This window comes from Coregonus clupeaformis, chromosome 36, assembly GCF_020615455.1.
Source record: "Coregonus clupeaformis isolate EN_2021a chromosome 36, ASM2061545v1, whole genome shotgun sequence".
Lineage (NCBI taxonomy): Eukaryota > Metazoa > Chordata > Actinopteri > Salmoniformes > Salmonidae > Coregonus > Coregonus clupeaformis.
The window spans coordinates 29,030,629-29,050,425 of NC_059227.1; the positions used below are offsets into that span (position 1 = coordinate 29,030,629).

The 19,797-nt window shown below is 44.3% G+C and overlaps 1 protein-coding gene and 1 long non-coding RNA gene across 13 annotated transcripts in view; one reads left to right on the forward strand and one right to left on the reverse strand.

Moving 5' to 3' along the window:
* LOC121552329 (protein 4.1) overlaps positions 1 to 14,681 on the forward strand; it is an 85,627-nt gene extending 70,946 nt beyond the window's left edge. For 4 of the 12 annotated variants that reach the window (XM_041865149.2, XM_041865152.2, XM_041865151.2 and 1 more), the window contains exons 13-22: positions 2,029 to 2,091; positions 2,223 to 2,255; positions 5,327 to 5,485; positions 7,748 to 7,810; positions 8,126 to 8,830; positions 9,945 to 10,073; positions 10,170 to 10,268; positions 10,948 to 11,028; positions 11,760 to 11,875; positions 13,606 to 14,681. In XM_041865149.2, the coding sequence (XP_041721083.2) occupies positions 2,029 to 2,091; positions 2,223 to 2,255; positions 5,327 to 5,485; positions 7,748 to 7,810; positions 8,126 to 8,830; positions 9,945 to 10,073; positions 10,170 to 10,268; positions 10,948 to 11,028; positions 11,760 to 11,867 (1,440 nt within the window). In that variant the 3' untranslated portion in view covers positions 11,868 to 11,875; positions 13,606 to 14,681. Of the gene's footprint in view, positions 1 to 2,028; positions 2,092 to 2,222; positions 2,256 to 2,860; positions 2,924 to 5,326; positions 5,486 to 7,747; positions 7,811 to 8,125; positions 8,831 to 9,944; positions 10,074 to 10,169; positions 10,269 to 10,947; positions 11,029 to 11,759; positions 11,876 to 13,605 lie in introns of all 12 variants that reach the window. The other 8 variants (XM_041865158.2, XM_041865161.2, XM_041865155.2 and 5 more) reach the window with 8 other exon arrangements.
* Positions 14,682 to 14,905: 224 nt separating this feature from the next.
* On the reverse strand, positions 14,906 to 18,463 carry LOC121552331. Its single transcript, XR_005997188.1, has 2 exons — positions 18,287 to 18,463; positions 14,906 to 15,363 (listed from the first exon to the last, which is right to left on the reverse strand). It is a non-coding gene; the product is annotated as an uncharacterized LOC121552331 (long non-coding RNA).
* Between the last annotated feature and the right edge of the window lie 1,334 nt (positions 18,464 to 19,797).

Consider the following 19,797-nt stretch of genomic DNA (forward strand, 5'->3'; position numbering starts at 1 on the left):
TTAAAACTAGTTTTTCAACCACTCCACAAATTACTTGTTAACAAACTATAGTTTTGGCAAGTCGGTTAGGACATCTACTTTTTGCATGACACAAGTAATTTTTCCAACAATTGTTTACAGACAGATTATTTCACTTATAATTCACTATATCACAATTCCAGTGGGTCAGAAGTTTACATACACTAAGTTGACTGTGCATTTAAACAGCTTGGAAAATTGATGTCATGGCTTTAGAAGCTTCTGATAGGCTAATTGACATCATTTGAGTCAATTGGAGGTGTACCTGTGGATGTATTTCAAGGCCTACCTTCAAACTCAGTGCCTCTTTGCTTGACATCATGGGAAAATCAAAAGAAATCAGCCACACAGCCGTCATACCGCTCAGGACGGAGACGCGTTCTGTCTCCTAGAGATGAACGTACTTTGGTGCGAAAAGTGCAAATCAATCCCAGAACAACAGCAAAAGACCTTGTGAAGATGCTGGAGGAAACAGGTACAAAAGTATCTATATCCACAGTAAAACGAGTCCTATATCGACATAACCTGAAAGGCCGCTCAGCAAGGAAGAAGCCACTGCTCCAAAACCGCCATTAAAAAAGCCAGACTACGGTTTGCAACTGCACATGGGGACGAAGATCGTACTTTTTGGAGAAATGTCCTCTGGTCTGATGAAACAAAAATAGAACTGTTTGGCCATAAAGACAATCGTTATGTTTGGAGGAAAAAGGGGGATGCTTGCATGCCGAAGAACACCATCCCAACCGTGAAGCACGGGGGTGGCAGCATCATGCTGTGGGGGGTGCTTTGCCGCAGAAGGGACTGGTGCACTTCACAAAATAGATGGCATCATGAGGAAGGAAAATTATGTGGATATATTGACGCAACATCTCAAGACATCAATCAGGAAGTTAAAGCTTTGTCGCAAATGAGTCTTCCAAATGGACAATGACCCCAAGCATACTTCCAAAGTTGTGGCAAAATGGCTTAAGGACAACAAAGTCAAGGTTTTGGAGTGGCCATCACAAAGCCCTGACCTCAATCCTATATAAAATGTGTGGGCAGAACAGGGAGGCCTACAAACCTGACTCAGTTACTCCAGCTCTGTCAGGAGGAATGGGCCAAAATTCACCCAACTTTTTGTGGGAAGCTTGTGGAAGGCTACCCGCAACGTTTGACCCAAGTTAAACAATTTAAAGGCAATGCTACCAAATACTAATTGAGTGTATGTAAACTTCTGACCCACTGGGAATGTGATTAAAGAAATAAAAGCTGAAATAAATCATTCTCTCTACTATTATTCTGACATTTCACATTCTTAAAATAAAGTGGTGATCCTAACTGACCTAAGACAGGGAATTTTTACTAGGATTAAATGTCAGGAATTGTGAAAAACTGAGTTTAAATGTATTTGGCTAAGGTGTATGTAAACTTCCGACTTCAACTGTATATATAGCTCTGTTATCAAGTTAGTTTTGCCCTATAAGGACGTTATTGCAGTGTTGCACCCCCTGTCCCTGTCCTGTTCACTGTTATTAGTCGCCATTTAATACACTACAGTTTCTGACATTTAATACACCACAGTTTCTGACATTTAATACACCACAGTTTCTGACATTTAATACACTACAGTTTCTGACATTTAATACACCACAGTTTCTGACATTTAATACACCACAGTTTCTGACATTTAATACACTACAGTTTCTGACATTTAATACACTACAGTTTCTGACATTTAATACACCACAGTTTCTGACATTTAGGCAACAATAAGAAACATAAATTAGGAAATGACAGATGACACAATGGTTGAATCAGCTCTACACAGAAAAATGACCAATATCCCGAGGCCAGCATGTGCACCCCCCCCATCCCATCATGCCTCACTCTCATGTGGGCAGAGCCTGGGCGCTCCTCCCTCAGTCACATGACGTTGTACCGTTAGGTGGTGCTGCTTGGAATCAAGCTTTTCCATCATCCATTTCACCTTTTCTTTCTCCCCGACAAAAAAACATTCCCACTACAAAGACCACACAGGTAGAGGAGGAGCCTAGCGAAGGGGCGGCGGCCACACCTACTGAAGGCACTGAGGTCTGTGAGGGCAGTGGCCATCTTTACCATCATACTGCACCTTTAAGATTATTTGTAATACAGTATAAACATGGAGCTCTGGGCAGTGCAGGTGTCAAACTAACATGTCCTTTTCTCCTGGGCACTCACAGATGAAAAGAGATGAGCCAGACTCCTCCCAGCAGGTTGATTGATTGATTAACTGTGATTGGTTGTTTGATGGTGAATTTGTCTATAGATCATCTTGGTTTTTTCACATCCTCTCTGCTCTTTATTTTGTATGCTGGGTTTCACTTTTGCGGCAGGAATGTAGGCTTTGTTTTTGGTTTCTTTGTGCTGGTGCCACTGTGATGCTCTGTGACACGTGTATGGTTTTTTTCTCATGCTTACAAAAGGAGCACAACACACTGCTGTTCAACCACACGCCACCACAGCTGAACATGATGAGGATAGGACATTGTTCTGGATAGGCTTGCCTTAGCTGCAGCATTCTAAGGATGAACACCCAAATAAGCTCTACATTGTGAGGAGTAAATATTCTCTATCTCTACATATTAGTATTAGAGTTGATCACTACACAGCTAAGGTGACGTGTGGTTTGGAGAGGGTCCATTGTGGTCTGCTCTGACCAGTAGTGGACGTCCAGTGTAGTTGTGTCCCAGTCTCCACAGCCTCTGCTCTGTACTGGAACTGTCCCGACTGCACAGGTTCTCACCTCTGGCTGCTTGGGCATTTTATTTCATTTTTTATGTATTTTTCACAAATGCGTCTTCATTTTTTGATTCCACAGAGCGGAAAGTTGAGAGTGCAGGGGGAAAATATATATGTCAGACATAGCAATTTAATGTTGGAGGTTGGTATGACTGTGATAACTATTGGCCCCTAACTAAAGGGAATCAAAGCCCATGCCTGTGACCTCTCTCTTGGCTCCTGTCCCAGACTGTCTACTCCAGTTTAGCTCTCACTCTCAGGCTCTGTGTGTAGCTCTGTGTGTGTGTGTGTGTGTGTGTGTGTGTGTGTGTGTGTGTGTGTGTGTGTGTGTGTTTGAACACCAATGCATGATTTTGCATGTTGGATGGGGTGCATGTCCGACCAAACAGGGTTTGGGGTTTATTGGGGCGAGGGTGACCGCTGATGAGCGCTTACCCTCTCCTGTTATTGATTTGAAAATTGTTTTGGATATTTAGTATTTTCCAGTGGTGTGTTTTTAACAGGACTAATGTTGTTTCCCTAACCCATATAGGGATTTTCCTGCTCTGGTTGGCTTGATTTGAGTTGTGAATTTGTAATGGTGTAATAACAAACTAAACCTACCCAGAGTGTTCTCTAATCTCACACATTAGAAACGTGGAACTGTCATTAGTGCCCTTTAAAATCGTGTGATTACCAGAATGGCTTTTTACAGTATTTAACCCCCTAGATTCGACGTCTGCGCCCCTGCGGAAATCTAATTAGCATAAAAATCCATCAGTTTAAGCTAGAGATGTTTTTTTGCATTGGATGTGTCTCAATCCACCTCATCCAGAACATGAGACATCACAAAGATCATATTGTTATGACCCCTCTGGATCATATTGTTATGACCCCTCTATGGATCATATTGTTATGACCCCTCTGGATCATATTGTTATGACCCCTCTGTGGATCATATTGTTATGACCCCTCTGTGGATCATATTGTTATGACCCCTCTATGGATCATATTGTTATGACCCCTCTATGGATCATATTGTTATGACCCCTCTGTGGATCATATTGGTATGACCCCTCTATGGATCATATTGTTATGACCCCTCTATGGATCATATTGTTATGACCCCTCTATGGATCATATTGTTATGACCCCTCTGTGGATCATATTGTTATGACCCCTCTATGGATCATATTGTTATGACCCCTCTGTGGATCATATTGTTATGACCCCTCTATGGATCATATTGTTATGACCCCTCTGGATCATATTGTTATGACCCCTCTGTGGAAAGATGAGAACACGATTTTGTCCTCCGTTTTGCTCTACGACCCCCACACGCGTCTTGGGACTCGTCTGAAGTCGGCACAGCCGATCTGCCAACTTCGGTCTGTTTGGGCTACAAACTTCCCCTCTGTGGAAAGGTGAGACTCTCACGAACACGTACATGTCGGTTGTTTTGCTCTAGGACGCCCACAGGCCTCACAAGACTCGTCTGAAGGTCCCCTTGTACCAGTTGAAAAAATTAATGGAAGTATATATGGAGACTGTTTTGTGGCAAAAATAAGGGTTTAAATACATGTAAAAAAAAATATATATATATATATATATATATATATATATATATATATATATGTATGTATATATATGTGTGTGTGTGTGTGTGTGTGTGTGTAACAAATGTTTCCTGATCTTTCTTATATCTCTCATATATAGGACAGACACTTCAGATCAAACTTCCTTTAGATTTATTTTGGGGATTATCTGTTGTTCCATGTAGTGAATCGGTTATTCAATTCGTTTGTATTGGCTAATAGCAATAAGGTCAAAAGTAATTTTTCATCCAATTATTTTATGTTTTTTTGATACTTCAAGGGGTCTAAAAATTCTAAATCAAATGGCTAAATGAGCCTTGGTATGACCTTAAAACATTTCCATATAGCTTAGTAGAACCATGCGATGTATAATTTCACACCTGCTGACTTGTGTTACAACAAGACTAACGCAGTTCAAAGTCCTTGTTCAACAGTCTCATAAAGGGAAAATGTATCCCTCTGGTTGGGTTCCACTGGCAGTTCCACGTTTTGATGTTCACTACTGAACTAAAGGGTAAAACTCATAAAGCCTCGCCTCACTGATGCCTCTCTCATCACAACCCTTGATCAGTGTGGATGTTTTCTACATCCTCTTCTCTAAAAGGGGTCACAACAAGTTGAACCCAGAGTGCTTTAAATTGGATATTGTTACCTGCTAGTTAGAGTGAGGTCAGGATTGGGACAGTGTGCATGACCATTTGAAATAAGTAGTACCCACTAATACCCTGTACATTCTGTGGAGTGATATTGCCTCCTGGTGGCTCCTTAGGAAATGCACTCTTTACTCTGAGCTAGGTCTAAAACGGTTCACCCATACACACACTAAAATGAACCATAAACGGGCAGTCAGTGAGGCTTGGCGTCCATCCTGTTACTATCATGGTTTACAGACTAATGCACATGTTGTCTGTTGTTCCCCCATTTTGTCCTCTCCACCATGGCTATGTGTGGCGTCCTCCTGACACCGCTAGGACCTGGATAAGACTCAGGAGGATGTTTTGAAACATCAGGCTAGCATTAGTGAGTTAAAGCGCAGTTTTATGGAGGCCACCCCTGAACCGCGTCCCAGTCAGTGGGAAAAGCGCCTCACTGCCAGCCCGGCTACCAGCCTGCGTCTGCAGGCCCAAGGGGTACGTGTCCAGCCGTGTCCTCCTGTCCCACCAGCCTGCCTGCATGTCCTCTACTCTCCTCCCTGTCTCCACCTCTCTCTGATCTGTCTCCAGTCTGCAGGGAGGCCCTGGCTCCAACCTCTATCCCCTGGTTCTGACTCTCTATGTTTGATTATGATGTGACAGTTGGATATAGAAGTATCACCCCTTCTCCCTCTTCCCCTTCTCTCTGTGGTCCTAATTCCACAAACTCTCAGCAGCACTCCATACCTCCCCTCCACTAGTCCCCTGAACAGACGAGTAGATCACTCTCTAAGAATATCACTTGTCGGTCCTCTCCACACGTCACTGGAGTGCATTGCTGCTCTCTCTCGCTCTCGCTGTCTCGCTCTCCCATCTCTCTGACTGACTGTGTTAAGTGGATTTAAAGATATTACCCATTATCCCAACTGTCACACGAGGGCCGCTGTCTGTGGGCTCCTTAATCTACCTGTAGATACTATTCTTCTCTCAGCCAATGGCTGAGCTAGCTTCTCTTCTCCCTCAGCCAATGGCTGGCTGAGCTTCTCTCTCTACTGTACTTCACCCTGTGGCTGTTATGAACCGTCAGCCTCCAATCTAATTAATTCTGACTGTCCTTTTGCTCTGAGAGTTTAGTGACTGACTGTCCAGATCTTAAGCACTGTGGTCTCTTTTATTTCTGTTCTGAGCTGTAGCTACACATTATATTTCAATATGTCACGCTGCACCAACCAATGTTCTTTTGCGCTTGTTTTTCTGTGCTGTTCACAATTTTCTCTGCCTCTTACGTTTTGAATTTACACAGAACATAAGGGCTTATTTGCACTACTGTTGAAAATTCCATTCTTTCTGAGCTTTAATTTTCACTGCTGTATTATTTCAAAACGGTATGCTTCATTCACGTGCACTTGTGCGTCGGTGTAAACGCTCCTCCTCCTTTCAGCTGGACAAGCCTCACTTTTGAGTTCCTACTTCAAGTGTCTCCTCTTGTGATTTCCCACCCTGTGTTTCAGACCTGTGTTTGACTGTGTTGAGTGACGTACTGCATGCCTCTTGTCACTCTGTGTCTACACCCAACAAGAAAGGTGATAGTGTTCACACACAGGCCTTGGCCGGGTCCTGGACCTGTGTGATAAACAGTGTGTGTGTGTGTGTGTGTGGCATGTCTGTGTTACAGATGTGCTGCCTCATTCTTAGAACACAAACCTCCATCATCCCCGTCTCTCTCTGTGTTTCAGAGCTGAACATTTCTACTCTGTCACCTTTTCCAGCTTTCCTCTCTCCAGTTTCTCTGTGATGTCACTCTGCCGCCGTTAGCCACTGTATAGTTTTAAGGGCACTTCTATGTCTTCTGTTGTGTTTTTGTACTGTGTAGACTAGCTTGTGAAAGTGACAACTATTCTTCTTCTCTTCTCTCCATAAGTGTGTCTGTCCGTCCTCTGACCTCTTTGCTTTGTCATTCTCTAACCCGTGTAGAGCTTAGAAGAGGAAATTACCTCCATTTTATTCAGTACATTTGCCTGTGAGTCTGGTCTGGTTGACCCCGGCTGTAGCACCATTAAGAACAGCAGAGGGCGCTGGCGCTGTATTCTCTGGCCCAATGGCCTCAGCTCCACTCACTGCCCAGGTGCTCCTCAGTACAGATCAAATAAAACCAACAAAACATCAGTGTCGTTACCATGCCACAACTAATGTATTGTCCATTGTTCCATCTCTCTGCTGCTATAGCAAGTTCATGACCAGTCCAGACCACCACACACAATCAAAGTAATGGCCGCATTTACAGTGTATACACATTATTGTGACAAGATGTGTCATTGGCTTGGCGATGCACAGTATGATGCAATTCTAAGTATTTGCAGATAACCTTATTCGCAGATGACATACTAATTTTGTACACAAGCTGTAAGAGATTATAGAGCAAACAAGGCTGGCCATAAACTTCGGCGTGAATATTTTCTTGACATTTCATTATCTTCTGTCATTCGCCACTTCTTTCTCTGAATGCTCATGTTCTGACTTCTTTAAGTGTTCTGTGTGTTACTACACTATATGTTTTTATGTAGAACTGTTAAAGGTTCTATTCCTACAAATGGGTAATGAGATGGTAATGTTTGTGCATGGCAGAGAGAGAGAGTCTCTTCCTCCTAACCTGCTCAGAGGGGAACCTGTACAGTGCTATGGTAACTAACCCTAGTGATTCCTGATGCCATGCTGATGTGTGTGAGTGACCGCTGCCTGTTGGTTGCCTTTGTTCCACAGAGGAGCCCCCCACCCAGAACCCAGGAGCCTCTCCCTGACCTCACAGTGGACACGGTCGCTAAGGTGGTCCCCCCCATCTAACACCCCCACCTTCTGCTATCTCTCCCCCACACATACTCTTAACCACCAGCTCATCTATCTTTTTTTATTCCAGATATCTCTTCTTCCAGCCATTCATCCATCTATCTCTCTGTTTGCTGTTTGCCATTATGCTGGCTGTTCTCCATCTGTTGCCATTTCCATCCATCCTTATGTTTGTTACGTTGGGTTTTTTAGTTGGTTGTTGTTGTTGTTGTCCTTTGTTGGGTTGTGTGGTCATCTTTTACGTTATTGTTGTTCTCTCTCCATCCCGTTTGTTGGTTTTGTTCTCTGGTGTAGAGTTCAGATGACAAACAGAAATCAGACGAGGCGACGTGGCAGGCAGCAGAGGTTGAGATAGAAGAGACAGTAGTCGTCGAGGAGATCAGGGTGGCCCCCAAAGGCTCCGTCACCATCACCACCCCCGAGGTGGTGGTCACCCCTGTCGCCGTGGAGACAGAGGTCGAGAAGCCCAAAGACGAAGTGATAGAGGAAGTGAAGGAGGAAGTGAAGGAGGAGCAGAAGAGGCCTGTGAGCGTGTCCTCGGACAGCCACAGTGAGAGCGAGGAGGAGGAGGCGGGGGAGTACCACCCCCAGGTCACTGTCAGCGCCTCAGTGGACCAGATCAAAGAAGAGCCTGAGGAAGAGGAGAAGGAGGAAGCGAAAGACCATGAGGAACCAGAGCAAGTTGCAGAGCCAGTTGCAGAGCCAGAACCACTCCCAGAGGTCGAGGAAGAGGCCAAGCCTGCCCCTGCAGTAGTGGAAGAAACCCCTGTGGCAGAGACAGAGACGGCCCCTGTGGCCGAAGCCCCCGAGGAGGAGGAGGAGAGCACAGAGGACATCCTGGTCACCCCTCACGAGGCCCCTTACGGGCACGCCGAGGCCCCTGAGGACCAGCCTAGCCTGGTGGCCCTAGAAGAAGAGGAAGAGGAGGAGCCCAGAGTCAACGGGGACGCGTCTCACACTGAGACGGAGCGCCTCCCCCAGGTTATTTGTTGCTCTGAGGTAAATGAATGCCTGCTGTCTCCCAGAGCTGCGTAGTGCTGAGCCGTGCACACGCACTTCTGACCTTGAACACCACCCACCTCCCCGCCTACCTACCTACTACATACCTAGCTTCCTACTGTACCTACACACCTACCTGCTGCTTCTCTACTCTGTCTGTCCATGCTTCTCTCGCTTAGCACCTGAGCGTCACAGCAATGAACGGCTATCTGAAGGCCTTTCACCTGCACAGCGATCGCTTGGGCTATTTTTCGAAGGAAGTTAAATGTTGATAAGTGATAATCGTAAGAAATAATGGCTAATATCCCCCAGCAGCAGCACCTTCCGTTGTGGATCTGTGCCAAAGTGCTGCCCTCCTCTGTCAATCTGTACCCCCCAGACTACTTCACTGTAATCATTACCACCTCAGTGCACCACGTTTCTGTTGGTGTTTTATTTTTACTCTACGTACTGTACTGTGTCCCTTCATACATTATACATACTGTGAGCACTATGTATCGGTCGCCCCTGGGCCCTGTGTTTGTGAACGCACTGGCAGAGATGGCGCCGAGAATTGCATGGGAGTGGAGGCGTTGTTGTTGTGCACTGCATGTTGTGTGTGTTACAGCATGGGGAGAGTGTCTCCTCCCCTGTATAGGGTCTTTGTTTGTCTAAGTGCTTGGGAGAGATGTTATTGCCTGGTCGTTGGCATTCATTGGATTTAGGCACCACCGTGACTGTCTTCAAGGACTCGTCCTCCCAACCACTTAAATGTCACAACGTTCATTTGTGGGAACGTCAATGCATGTCTGTGTCGTGCTGTTGGTCGCCTGTGCCAAAGATCAAAGCAAAAATGCATTGTGCAGTTACATCATAATTACTTAAATTTATTTAATTTGCCTTTTTGCATTTTCAGTTGGTAACTTAGCTTGCATGTGCTTGGTTGCATGGTTACGCCAAAGAGATTGTAGTTTATAGTTATGTGAAACGTCCATTTGCAGCCTGTGCGTGAGTTCTGTTCCTTCTACTTTAGAGGTTGTGCTGTGTTTGCTTTGCCCTTGCATGTGTTATTTGCGTAGTGAAGTGGACCAGCTTGGGTGTGTGTCTGTCCTGACTCTCCCTCCCTGCCCTCCAGCCTCCTGTGGTGAAGACAGAGATGGTGACCATCTCAGACACGTTTGCGGCCCAGAAGATGGAGATTGCCACTAAGGAAGTTCCCATCGTGCACACAGAGACCAAGACCATTACGTACGAGGCTGCACAGGTAGGACCACTCTTTAGATAGCCCACCACAACTATATTGCTAGTGTTCAGACGGGTAATATGATGCTCAAACTGGCTCTGTGTGTTTGTTCTCCAGCTGGACGGCAGTGGAGACGGTGAACCAGGCGTTCTTATGACAGCCCAAACCATTACATCTGAGTCGCTGTGCACAACCACCACCACACACATCACCAAGGTAACTACATGTAACCACACACATCGCCATGGTAACCACACAACCAAACACACCGCAAAGGTAACCACATGTCGTCATGGCAACCACACACATTGCCATGGTAACCTCAAAGCCACATCCATCTCCAAGGTAACGGCCCAGCTCTCCCTGGTCCATTGTGTAAACACCATGGTATGAAAACTGTTTTGCTGGGAGGACTGGATTCCAATCTGGCAGCATTAGTCAGTGTAATCTTTGTGCAAATGAAGAGCAGCCAACTCTGTAGTGTCGATGCTTGGGGCTGGCACCTACCCAGCCCAGGCAGCATTCCTCTGTTGTGACTTGATGCAGACTCCTAGATGCCAAACACCAGCCCCCGTACCTGGCTTAAGCAGACGCCTAACAGCAGTGGTGCACCTGCACTGCTGGACAGTGTTGCTAGCAGGCGCCTGAAGATCTCTGGTTTTCCTATGCTCTCTTGCTGGTGGCACCAAACTCATTTATACACATAGCTGGGGATGTTTTCTCTTTAAATACTCCTCCATGGGAGCACACATGTCCACAAGGAGATACTCAGGATACTTCTAAATGAAATTTCATGAAAATCAGCTCAGTGCATAATTTAAGCCTCCTGATGGATTTGTTGTTTTACTAGTACAGTATGTCTGTGCACTTATCCTGGACATCTGGCTGTTTGCAGACATTAAAAGGTGGTCTCTCAGAAACCAGGATCGAGAAGCGCATTGTTATCACCGGTGACTCAGACATCGACCACGATCAGGTGAGCGTCAGTCAGTCACACCAATCAGACACGTCCTCTGGTGGGAACCAATTACACAGTATACCACAGCAGCTTGTACTACTGAATGGAAGTTGTCGGCCTAATACAATTCTGTCACATTTGTTCATTTAGTGAACATTTATACTTAATTATGGAAATATGATATGAGAATCTATCATATGCCATACTACCAACTGCAATCAATCAATCCCTCGCTCATATTATGTGTAGTGAATATCTCAGCTGAAAGAGATGCATTGATTCCTGTGACAAGACCCAGCTCTCTGATTTATAGTGTCAAGAGTTTATTTTACCTCTGTATGAGAGAGAGCTCTGCTAATTTATCTGTTCTCTGGTCATTAAACTAAAGAGTACAGCAGACTGATACACTCCACACAGAGGTCCCTGTAGAACGGACAAATATTCACAACAACATATGTTTCCACAGTAGAAGTTCACCCCAAACCCCAAAGGGACAAGCATGGGCAGACGTCCAAGCCATTCCATTTGTACGTCCCTCCCCCTCCCCAACCCCTCCCATCCTTTGTCCTCTCATTTTATGTTTTGCAGATTTTTGTTGTTGTTGCCACCACTACTTTTCTCATCTGTGTCCATAATGCCTCCATTTTGTTTGTTTTCTGTTATTTTGTGCTCCATTATTTCCGTTAATGCCATCGTCTCCCTTTCCTTTTGGGTGTGTTGTTGCCGGGTCGTGCTGCCACCCCGGGCAGGCCTTGGCCCAGGCTATAAAGGAAGCCAAAGAGCAGCACCCTGACATGTCAGTGACCCGGGTGGTGGTCCACAAAGAGACAGAGCTGGCAGAGGAGGGCGAGGACTGAGGCACCAGGTAAGGAACAGAAGCCACCAGGAGGCTCCGGGGTGTGGTGATTAGATGGGTTAGTCCCTCTGCTCTGACTCTACAGTAGCCCTACTAGCCCAAACCGACAGCACATCAGAGGCATCAGCTGGAAATAAGTCCCCCACAGGGTGGAACTAACTGTCTCTGTGTCTTTTTCTTTGAGTTCTTCATCTTCTCTGTTAACTCCCCGGTTGCTCTGTCTGCATTTATGACTGAGCTATTTTGGGATGAATTGTCATAATTCATACAAAATGTCAGCAAACCAAAACATCTGCAGATGTATCATTTTGTCTGAGCAAAATGTTTTGTTTTACTGGCTTCACTAACCTTGTGACATCACTGTCTGTATTCTAACATGCACAGTGCTGGCAGACTGTGGCAGCACACTCTACACTAGACAGATGACACTTCATACACAGTGGAACAGCAGATTAATGACTATGCTAATTAATTGGTGTAAGGGAGGAGAAGAGAAAACAAATATTCCCTGTAGGTGGTTAGCTTGAAATGCCCTTCACAATAGCTCTTTCATCAGTCACTCGACCTTGTCAACCTTTGGACATGGAACCATTACAATCCATTGAGGTCTCATAAAGCTTGGATCAAGCCCAGAGAATTGTTTTGAAAACACCTCAATTACTTCAGTCACAAAGCAGTATCTATGGGCTCATCAAATATGAGCCAGAAGTGGGTCCATACAATAGGATAAAATGTACCCACAGCAAAGATGAGGCTCCGAGCCAATTGTTAGGGACAGCGGATCCATGGGTGCTGGGTGGATCATATGCCTTCATTACTTTGGTATTACTCTGTATAAACTAGCTCATTGCTCTGCCTCCACCCTGTCCATATAGCGGTATATGCATGGGTCGTTTGGCAAGCTCAGACAGTCCCGGACAGCCCATCATGGCAGTTGTCCGATGCACAGGGACTTGTTTACATTATAGTAAAGCTTTGGTTTGCAATCCATCTCCATGCGGAGCCTGCTCTGCACTTCAGCAATGCAATAACTGCCAAGAGGAAAGTGGACTGAATAAAGTTGTCAATTTATTTCCACCATTTCCATTTCAGAGGTGGCCCAGATAGAGCCCCATCCAGAGCCAGCCCAGCCCGAGTGTTAGTTCTGTCATGCCTCTCCAGTTCTGCTGAATTCTGGGGAAAATGAGCATGTCTGCAGCGGCTGCTGAGAATAGAGTAACACTTTGATTGGTGAAGCAGCGTGTGTACCCTTCAATGAGAATGCTGCGGCAGCTCTTGTCAGATCATCAAGTACTTTTGTCTCGCTGTAGTCTCCCTCCTCACTACCTACCTGGCATGACGTGAGAGATACCTCTCTCATCAATATACTTTGAAGCAGGCTATGGAGTACTAGCTGGTTTGGGTTTGCCCCAAGGAGATGGTGGCTTTTAATCCAATAGGCTAGTATCTAATGAAAATCAAATGTATGCTGTATAAGCACTAAAGCTCAGGATTTGGCCACTTTCACTGAAGCAGATGAATTCTTCCTAATTAAATTAGAAAAGAGTAGATATGATCAACTGTATAATCACTGTTAATCAGTGCAAGGCAGTTGCATTACCATACCGAGTTATTTTAGGTGATTTCAATTAGAGCTCTAGACACTTCATATTTGGACCTTACCTTTAAATTACTCCAGTTGGTGGTACTCCTTCAGGCTGAATATAATATTCATTCCTCTCTCCTTCTGTCTTTCTCAGAGCTGAAGAGCCTGTGAAGTTCATACATGGATCTTTGAGAAACTCCTGTAATTTCCCAAACCAAGAGTCAACCTGGTGAGAAGACAAGGTGAAGACAACCCAGAGGCTGAACTCCTATGTGTCTGTGTTTCATCGCACACCTTCCTTTTTTTATCACTCAGAAGATAACCACTTAGCTAACATTTGTAGCATGTTTTTATTCTTTTGTGCTTTTTGCTAAAAGAAGAAAAAATGTCTCATTATTAAAACCAGGTAGGATTTATCAAGTGGTAATTTTTATTGTTGAGCAGTATTCACATTCCTAGTATGTACAGACAGCTGATGTTATGAGAAAGTACATTTCAATATCTATCTTCCTGGATTCATGCAGCTGCATGTCGACAGGTAGTTAGACTAAGTGGGTATATTAGCTTCGGACCTGGTCTTGTTCCATGTTGTCTTGGAGTCAAAATTGTATCCGTTTTTTTGGGGGGGAAAGGAAGAACAGCAAATTCATTTAATTGGGTGAGTTTCCAAGGGACCAGCAAAGGGCGAAGTACTGTGTCATTTTATACATTGTAATACAGTGCCAACACATTTTCTTCTCTATGCAGTCAAAACCGAAGCATTCCATTAAAGTGCAGGTGCTTTTCCAATACCTCCCTAAAAAAAAAAATATTTGGAAACTTTTTATTTTCCGTAACTTTCCGGCATCAATAATCAGAAATATATTTGTAGAAAATGTTATTTTTGTTTTGCAATCTTTTAAACTTTTTTGTATTTATCTGTAAACTGATTTACTGTAGATGTTGATGAGGTGGGTTTGTTTTTTGACAACTAAAAGAAACACAATTGCCACCATTTTAATATTTTACCTGTAGATAAAGGAGATGGCTGCCTCATGCCTAGCGCTCTCTGCAATCTGACCAACCCCAACAAACCCAATGACGGTGTCAATTTGCTCTTTGGACCCTGTGTATAGCAGATCATCTTAGATTTTCAGCAGCTTGAACATTTTGTTGTGTTTTCCCCCTCTCCACCACAGCCACCTCACCCTCTGTGTAACACTGTTTAAATAAACGTTTGTTATTCTCTAATTGGACGACTTTGGTTCCTTTTCACACCAAATCCTTCAGCTGCAAAAAATCTTTGCATTCTTGCTTTCATTCTAGTTGAAGCACAAAAAATACAGACCATTTTCAGACAAGTTTTCATCAGTGCTTTAGAGGAGGCTCAGATAATGAAAAAAAATGTGCAGAAGCTTATTGTGGACTTTTGGGTTCCGTGACCTTTCAACCATATGGAATCATCCGAAAAGAACTTGAAGCATTCTTAGAATTTAATACTGATGGTACAATAAACACGATCATTTTAGTAATAAAAAATGCACATTGTCTCTGCATTCCAACAGTTTGTAAACAGTGATTTGGAATTCCATATTCTAGTCCTTTGCAGGTTGCTGCTTCACTCTGTGGCTTAGCTGGTGTTTTATCCATGATCTGGCGGTGGATAGTACTCAGTACTTATATTCAGCATCTCCATCCACTGTGCTCTCCAAGAAACACTATTGTGTCTGCATGTCCTGTGAGTTTTCAGAGGGCTGTACTGTACCCAGCAGGGCAATATCCAGTAGGGGGCCATCAACAGTTCCCCTTCTCAGGTGTACATCCTCCCCCCAGCCCGTCATCTCTGCCTGTGTGATGTTTTATTTTATTTTTATTTCACCTTTATTTAACCAGGTAAGCCAGTTGAGAACACGTTCTCATTTACAACTGCGACCTGGCCAAGATAAAGCAAAGCAGTGCGATAAAAACAACAACACAGAGTTACATATGGGGTAAACAAAACATCAAGTCAAAAATACAACAGAAAATATATATACAGTGTGTGCGAATGTAGTAAGTTATGGAGGTAAGGCAATAAATAGGCCATAGTGCAAAATAGCTACAATTTCGTATTAACACTGGAATAATAGATGTGCAAAAGATGATGTGCAAATAGAGATACTGGGGTGCAAATTAGCAAAATAAATAACAATATGGGGATGAGGTAGTTGGGTGGGCTAATTTCAGAATGGCTGTGTACAGGTGCAGTGATCGGTAAGCTGCTCTGACAACTGATGCTTAAAGTTAGTGAGGGAGATAAGTGTCTCCAGCTTCAGAGATTTTTGCAGTTTGTTCCAGTCATTGGCAGCAGAGAACTGGAAGGAATGGCGGCCAAAGGAGGTGTTGGCTTTGGGGATGACCAGTGAGATATACCTGCTGGAGCGCATACTACGGGTGGGTGTTGCTATGGTGACCAGTGAGCTAAGATAAGACAGGGATTTGCCTAGCAGTGATTTATAGATGACCTGGACCAGTGGGTTTGGCAACGAATATGTAGTGAGGGCCAGCCAACGAGCATACAGGTCACAATGGTGGGTAGTATATGGGGCTTTGGTGACAAAACGGATGGCACAGTGATAGACTACATCCAATTTGCTGAGTAGAGTGTTGGAAGCTATTTTATAAATGACATTGCCGAAGTCAGTTTTACGAGGGCATGTTTGGCAGCATGAGTGAAGGAGGCTTTGTTGCGAAATAGGAAGCCGGTTCTAGATCTGACTTTTGATTGGAGATGCTTAATGTGAGTCTGGAAGGAGAGTTTACAGTCTAACCAGACACCTAGGTATTTGTAGTTGTCCACATACTCTAGGTCAGACCCGCCGAGAGTAGTGATTCTAGTCGGGTGGGCGGGTGCAAGCAGCGTTCGGTTGAAGAGCATGCATTTAGTTTTACTAGTGTTTAAGAGCAGTTGGAGGCTACGGAAGGAGTGTTGTATGGTGTTGAAGCTCGTTTGGAGGTTTGTTAACAGTGTCCAATGAAGGGCCAGATGTATACAAAATGGTGTCGTCCGCATAGAGGTGGATCCGAGCGTCACCAGCAGCAAGAGCGACATCATTGATATACACAGAGAATAGAGTCGGCCTGAGAATTGAACCCTGTGGCACCCCTATAGAGACTGCCAGAGGTCCAGACAACAGGCCCTCCGATTTGACACATTGAACTCTATCTGAGAAGTAGTTGGTGAACCAGGCCAGGCAGTCATTTGAGAAACCAAGGCTATTTAATCTGCCAATAAGAATGGGGTGGTTGACAGAGTCGAAAGCCTTGGCCAGGTCGATGAAGACGGCTGCGCAGTACTGTCTTTTATCGATCACGGTTATAATATCGTTTAGGACCTTGAGCGTGGCTGAGGTGCACCCATGACCAGCTCGGAAACCGGATTGCATAGCGGAGAAGGTACGGTGGGATTCGAAATGGTCAGTAATCTGTTTGTTAACTTGGCTTTCTAGTACTTTCGAAGGGCAGGGCAGGATGGATATAGGTCTGTAACAGTTTGGATCTAGAGTGTCACCCCCTTTGAAGAGGGGGATGACCGCGGCAGCTTTCCAATCTCTGGGGATCTCAGACTTTATGAAAGAGAGGTTGAACAGGCTAGTAATAGGGGTTGCGTAAATTTCGGCGGCTAATTTTAGAAAGAAAGGGTACAGATTTTCTAGGCCAGCTGATTTGTAGGGGTCCAGATTTTTCAGCTTTTTCAGAACATAAGCTGTCTGAATTTGTGTGAAGGAGAAGCGGGGGGGGGGGGGCATGGGCAAGTTGCAGTGGAGGGTTCAGAGCTGGTGGCCGGGGTAGTGGTAGCCAGGTGGAAAGCATGGCCAGAAGTAGCAAAATGCTTGTTGAAATTCTCGATTATTGTAGATTTATCAGTGGTGACAGTGTTTCCTAGCCTCAGTGCAGTGGGCAGTTGGGAGGAGGTGCTGTTATTCTCCATGGACTTTACAGTGTCCCAAAACTTTTTGGAGTTAGTGCTACAGGATGCACATTTCTGTTTGAAAAAGCTAGCCTTTGCTTTCCTAACTGATTGTGTATATTGGTTCCTGACTTCCCTGAAAAGTTGCATATCGCGGGGGGCTGTTCGATGCTAATGCAGTACGCCACAGGATGTTTTTGTGCTGGTCAAGGGCAGTCAAGTCTGAGGAGAACCAGGGGCTATATCTGTTCTAGTTCTGAATTTTTTGAATGGGGCATGCTTATTTAAGATTGAGAGGAAACACTTTTAAAGAATGTGGTTCTGTAGCTCAGCCTGGAGGCCATCTCCCTGGGGTGAGGGGCTGAAGACAACTGCCTCTACTGATATAAAGGAAGGAGAGTGTCTCTTTGTGTGTGTGTGTGTGGTCACATCCTCTGTCTGCAGCCAGCACTGTTTGAAAGCTGTGAGGTCTGATCCCTGCTGAGGCAGAGCTCCGTCAGTAATACCATCAGTAATGAAGAAGTGGAGAAAATATTGACCAGTGACTGAGCCTTTAAGGCCAGCTCCACACTAAGCCGCTTTCCAAAGACTGTTACAGTTCTCTCAGACGGGAAATGTTCTCAAAATTGTTAAAATGATGGTGGTTTTGTTTGTTTGAAAAGTAGAGCTGTTTCTATGCTAATGCAGCTGTAATTCAGTAATATGCAGCAGGTCAAATCCTACCAGGTTTACACAGGCTGGTTGTCCAGTAACTATGCTACAAGTAAGGTGTTACAGACAAGTTACAGATATTGACAATCTTTATATCATCTAATTGTATATTGTCTAATTTTAGATCACTGACATTGTCCAGAATTACTAATTTGTTCATTGTTATTACAGACCAAACAGAGTGCAGTTTAATTACCTTCCTTCAGCTTCCAGTTCAGGTAAACAATCATCTTTATCAGCAGCAGAGTGACAGGCAGGAAGACCACAACCCACAGTAGCCATCCAGGGACCTCCCTGAGAACCTCTCTGAGAAACAACACCAAGCTGGACATACTGATGGTTGGAGCTGGTGATGGTGAGACTGAGGCCTTTGGTCCTGTGACACGCTGCTGTAGAAATACCACTGGTGATTTAGACTTTGTTCTGTTGTTTAAACAACCCCGTGTTTACTAAGATGATTTACTGCTGCCTGGTTAATAGTTTACCCAGCCCTGGCCCCAGTGCTGGGGGGCAATCCAGACGTTAGCCCCTGTTATCCTGCTATGATGTCGTAAACATACAGAGAGTCTCCATCACTTTGTATAATTATCATTTCTCTGAGAAAGTATGATGGGTTTGATGGAAACGTCTGGTCTGTTGAAGTAAACTGGATATTTGAGAGAGTGTAATTGGCCAACAGAGATTTTGAGTGAAGCTGTTGTTGAAAGGTTATCTGTGTGAATGTCTATTGATTGGTTTGTTTAGTTGTAGTACATGTGATAGAAAATAGATTGACTTTGCTATTATACTGACCTCTGACTGTATTGTTGTGGAAGTCTCTATACTTCTCCCAAACAGTTACTTATTCAGAATACAATTGAAATCAGAATTGATAATAGATCACTGTCGTTTGTCTTCCAAATCCCCGAGCTATTTCCAGTTGTTCATATATAGGATTTAAAAGGATTAAGACTTACTTATTATTTACATTTTAGTCATTTAGCAGACGCTCTTATCCAGAGCGACTTAAAGTTAGTGAGTGCATTATTTATTTATTTATTTATTTTCATACTGGAATCGAACCCACAACCCTGGCGTTGCAAATGCCATGCTCTACCAACTGAGCTACATCCCTGCCGGCCATTCCCTCCCCTACCCTGGACGACACTGGGCCAATTGTGCGCCGCCCCATGGGTCTATAAACAGGTGATGTTCCCTAACTTTCATTATTGGCACGATAAGCACTGTTTGATTCAAAACATAGGCTTTACTCTCCACTGCGTCTTTGAACTTAATTAAGTTCAGCTATCGCATGCTGTCAATATACAGTGTTTGTTAAATAAACATGAGAGAATATTCCCTGCACACTAAAGATATAAAGACTCTGCCTGATATGATTAGAGGAGGGATTTACAACACTTAATGAGCAATTCTGAACCCCCCCCCCCATTGGGATACTGCGATTAAAAAGCCATTTTTTCAATCATCTCCATATCAGGCCATTTCTGAGGCTCTCTTGTTTTCGTAGTTTCTTGTTCATTTGCATAGATGGAGAAATCCATCGGATAAAACTTTGATGTGCTTAGTGTGATTAATCCCTCGACCCTAGCAACTACCGTCACCGCTCAGCTATCAGATTGTGGGACAAACACTTTGACCACTAATGATGACTTCCAACCATCATGATCAATGAATTAGAATGTATCCTCTTCTCCCATTGATTAGCTT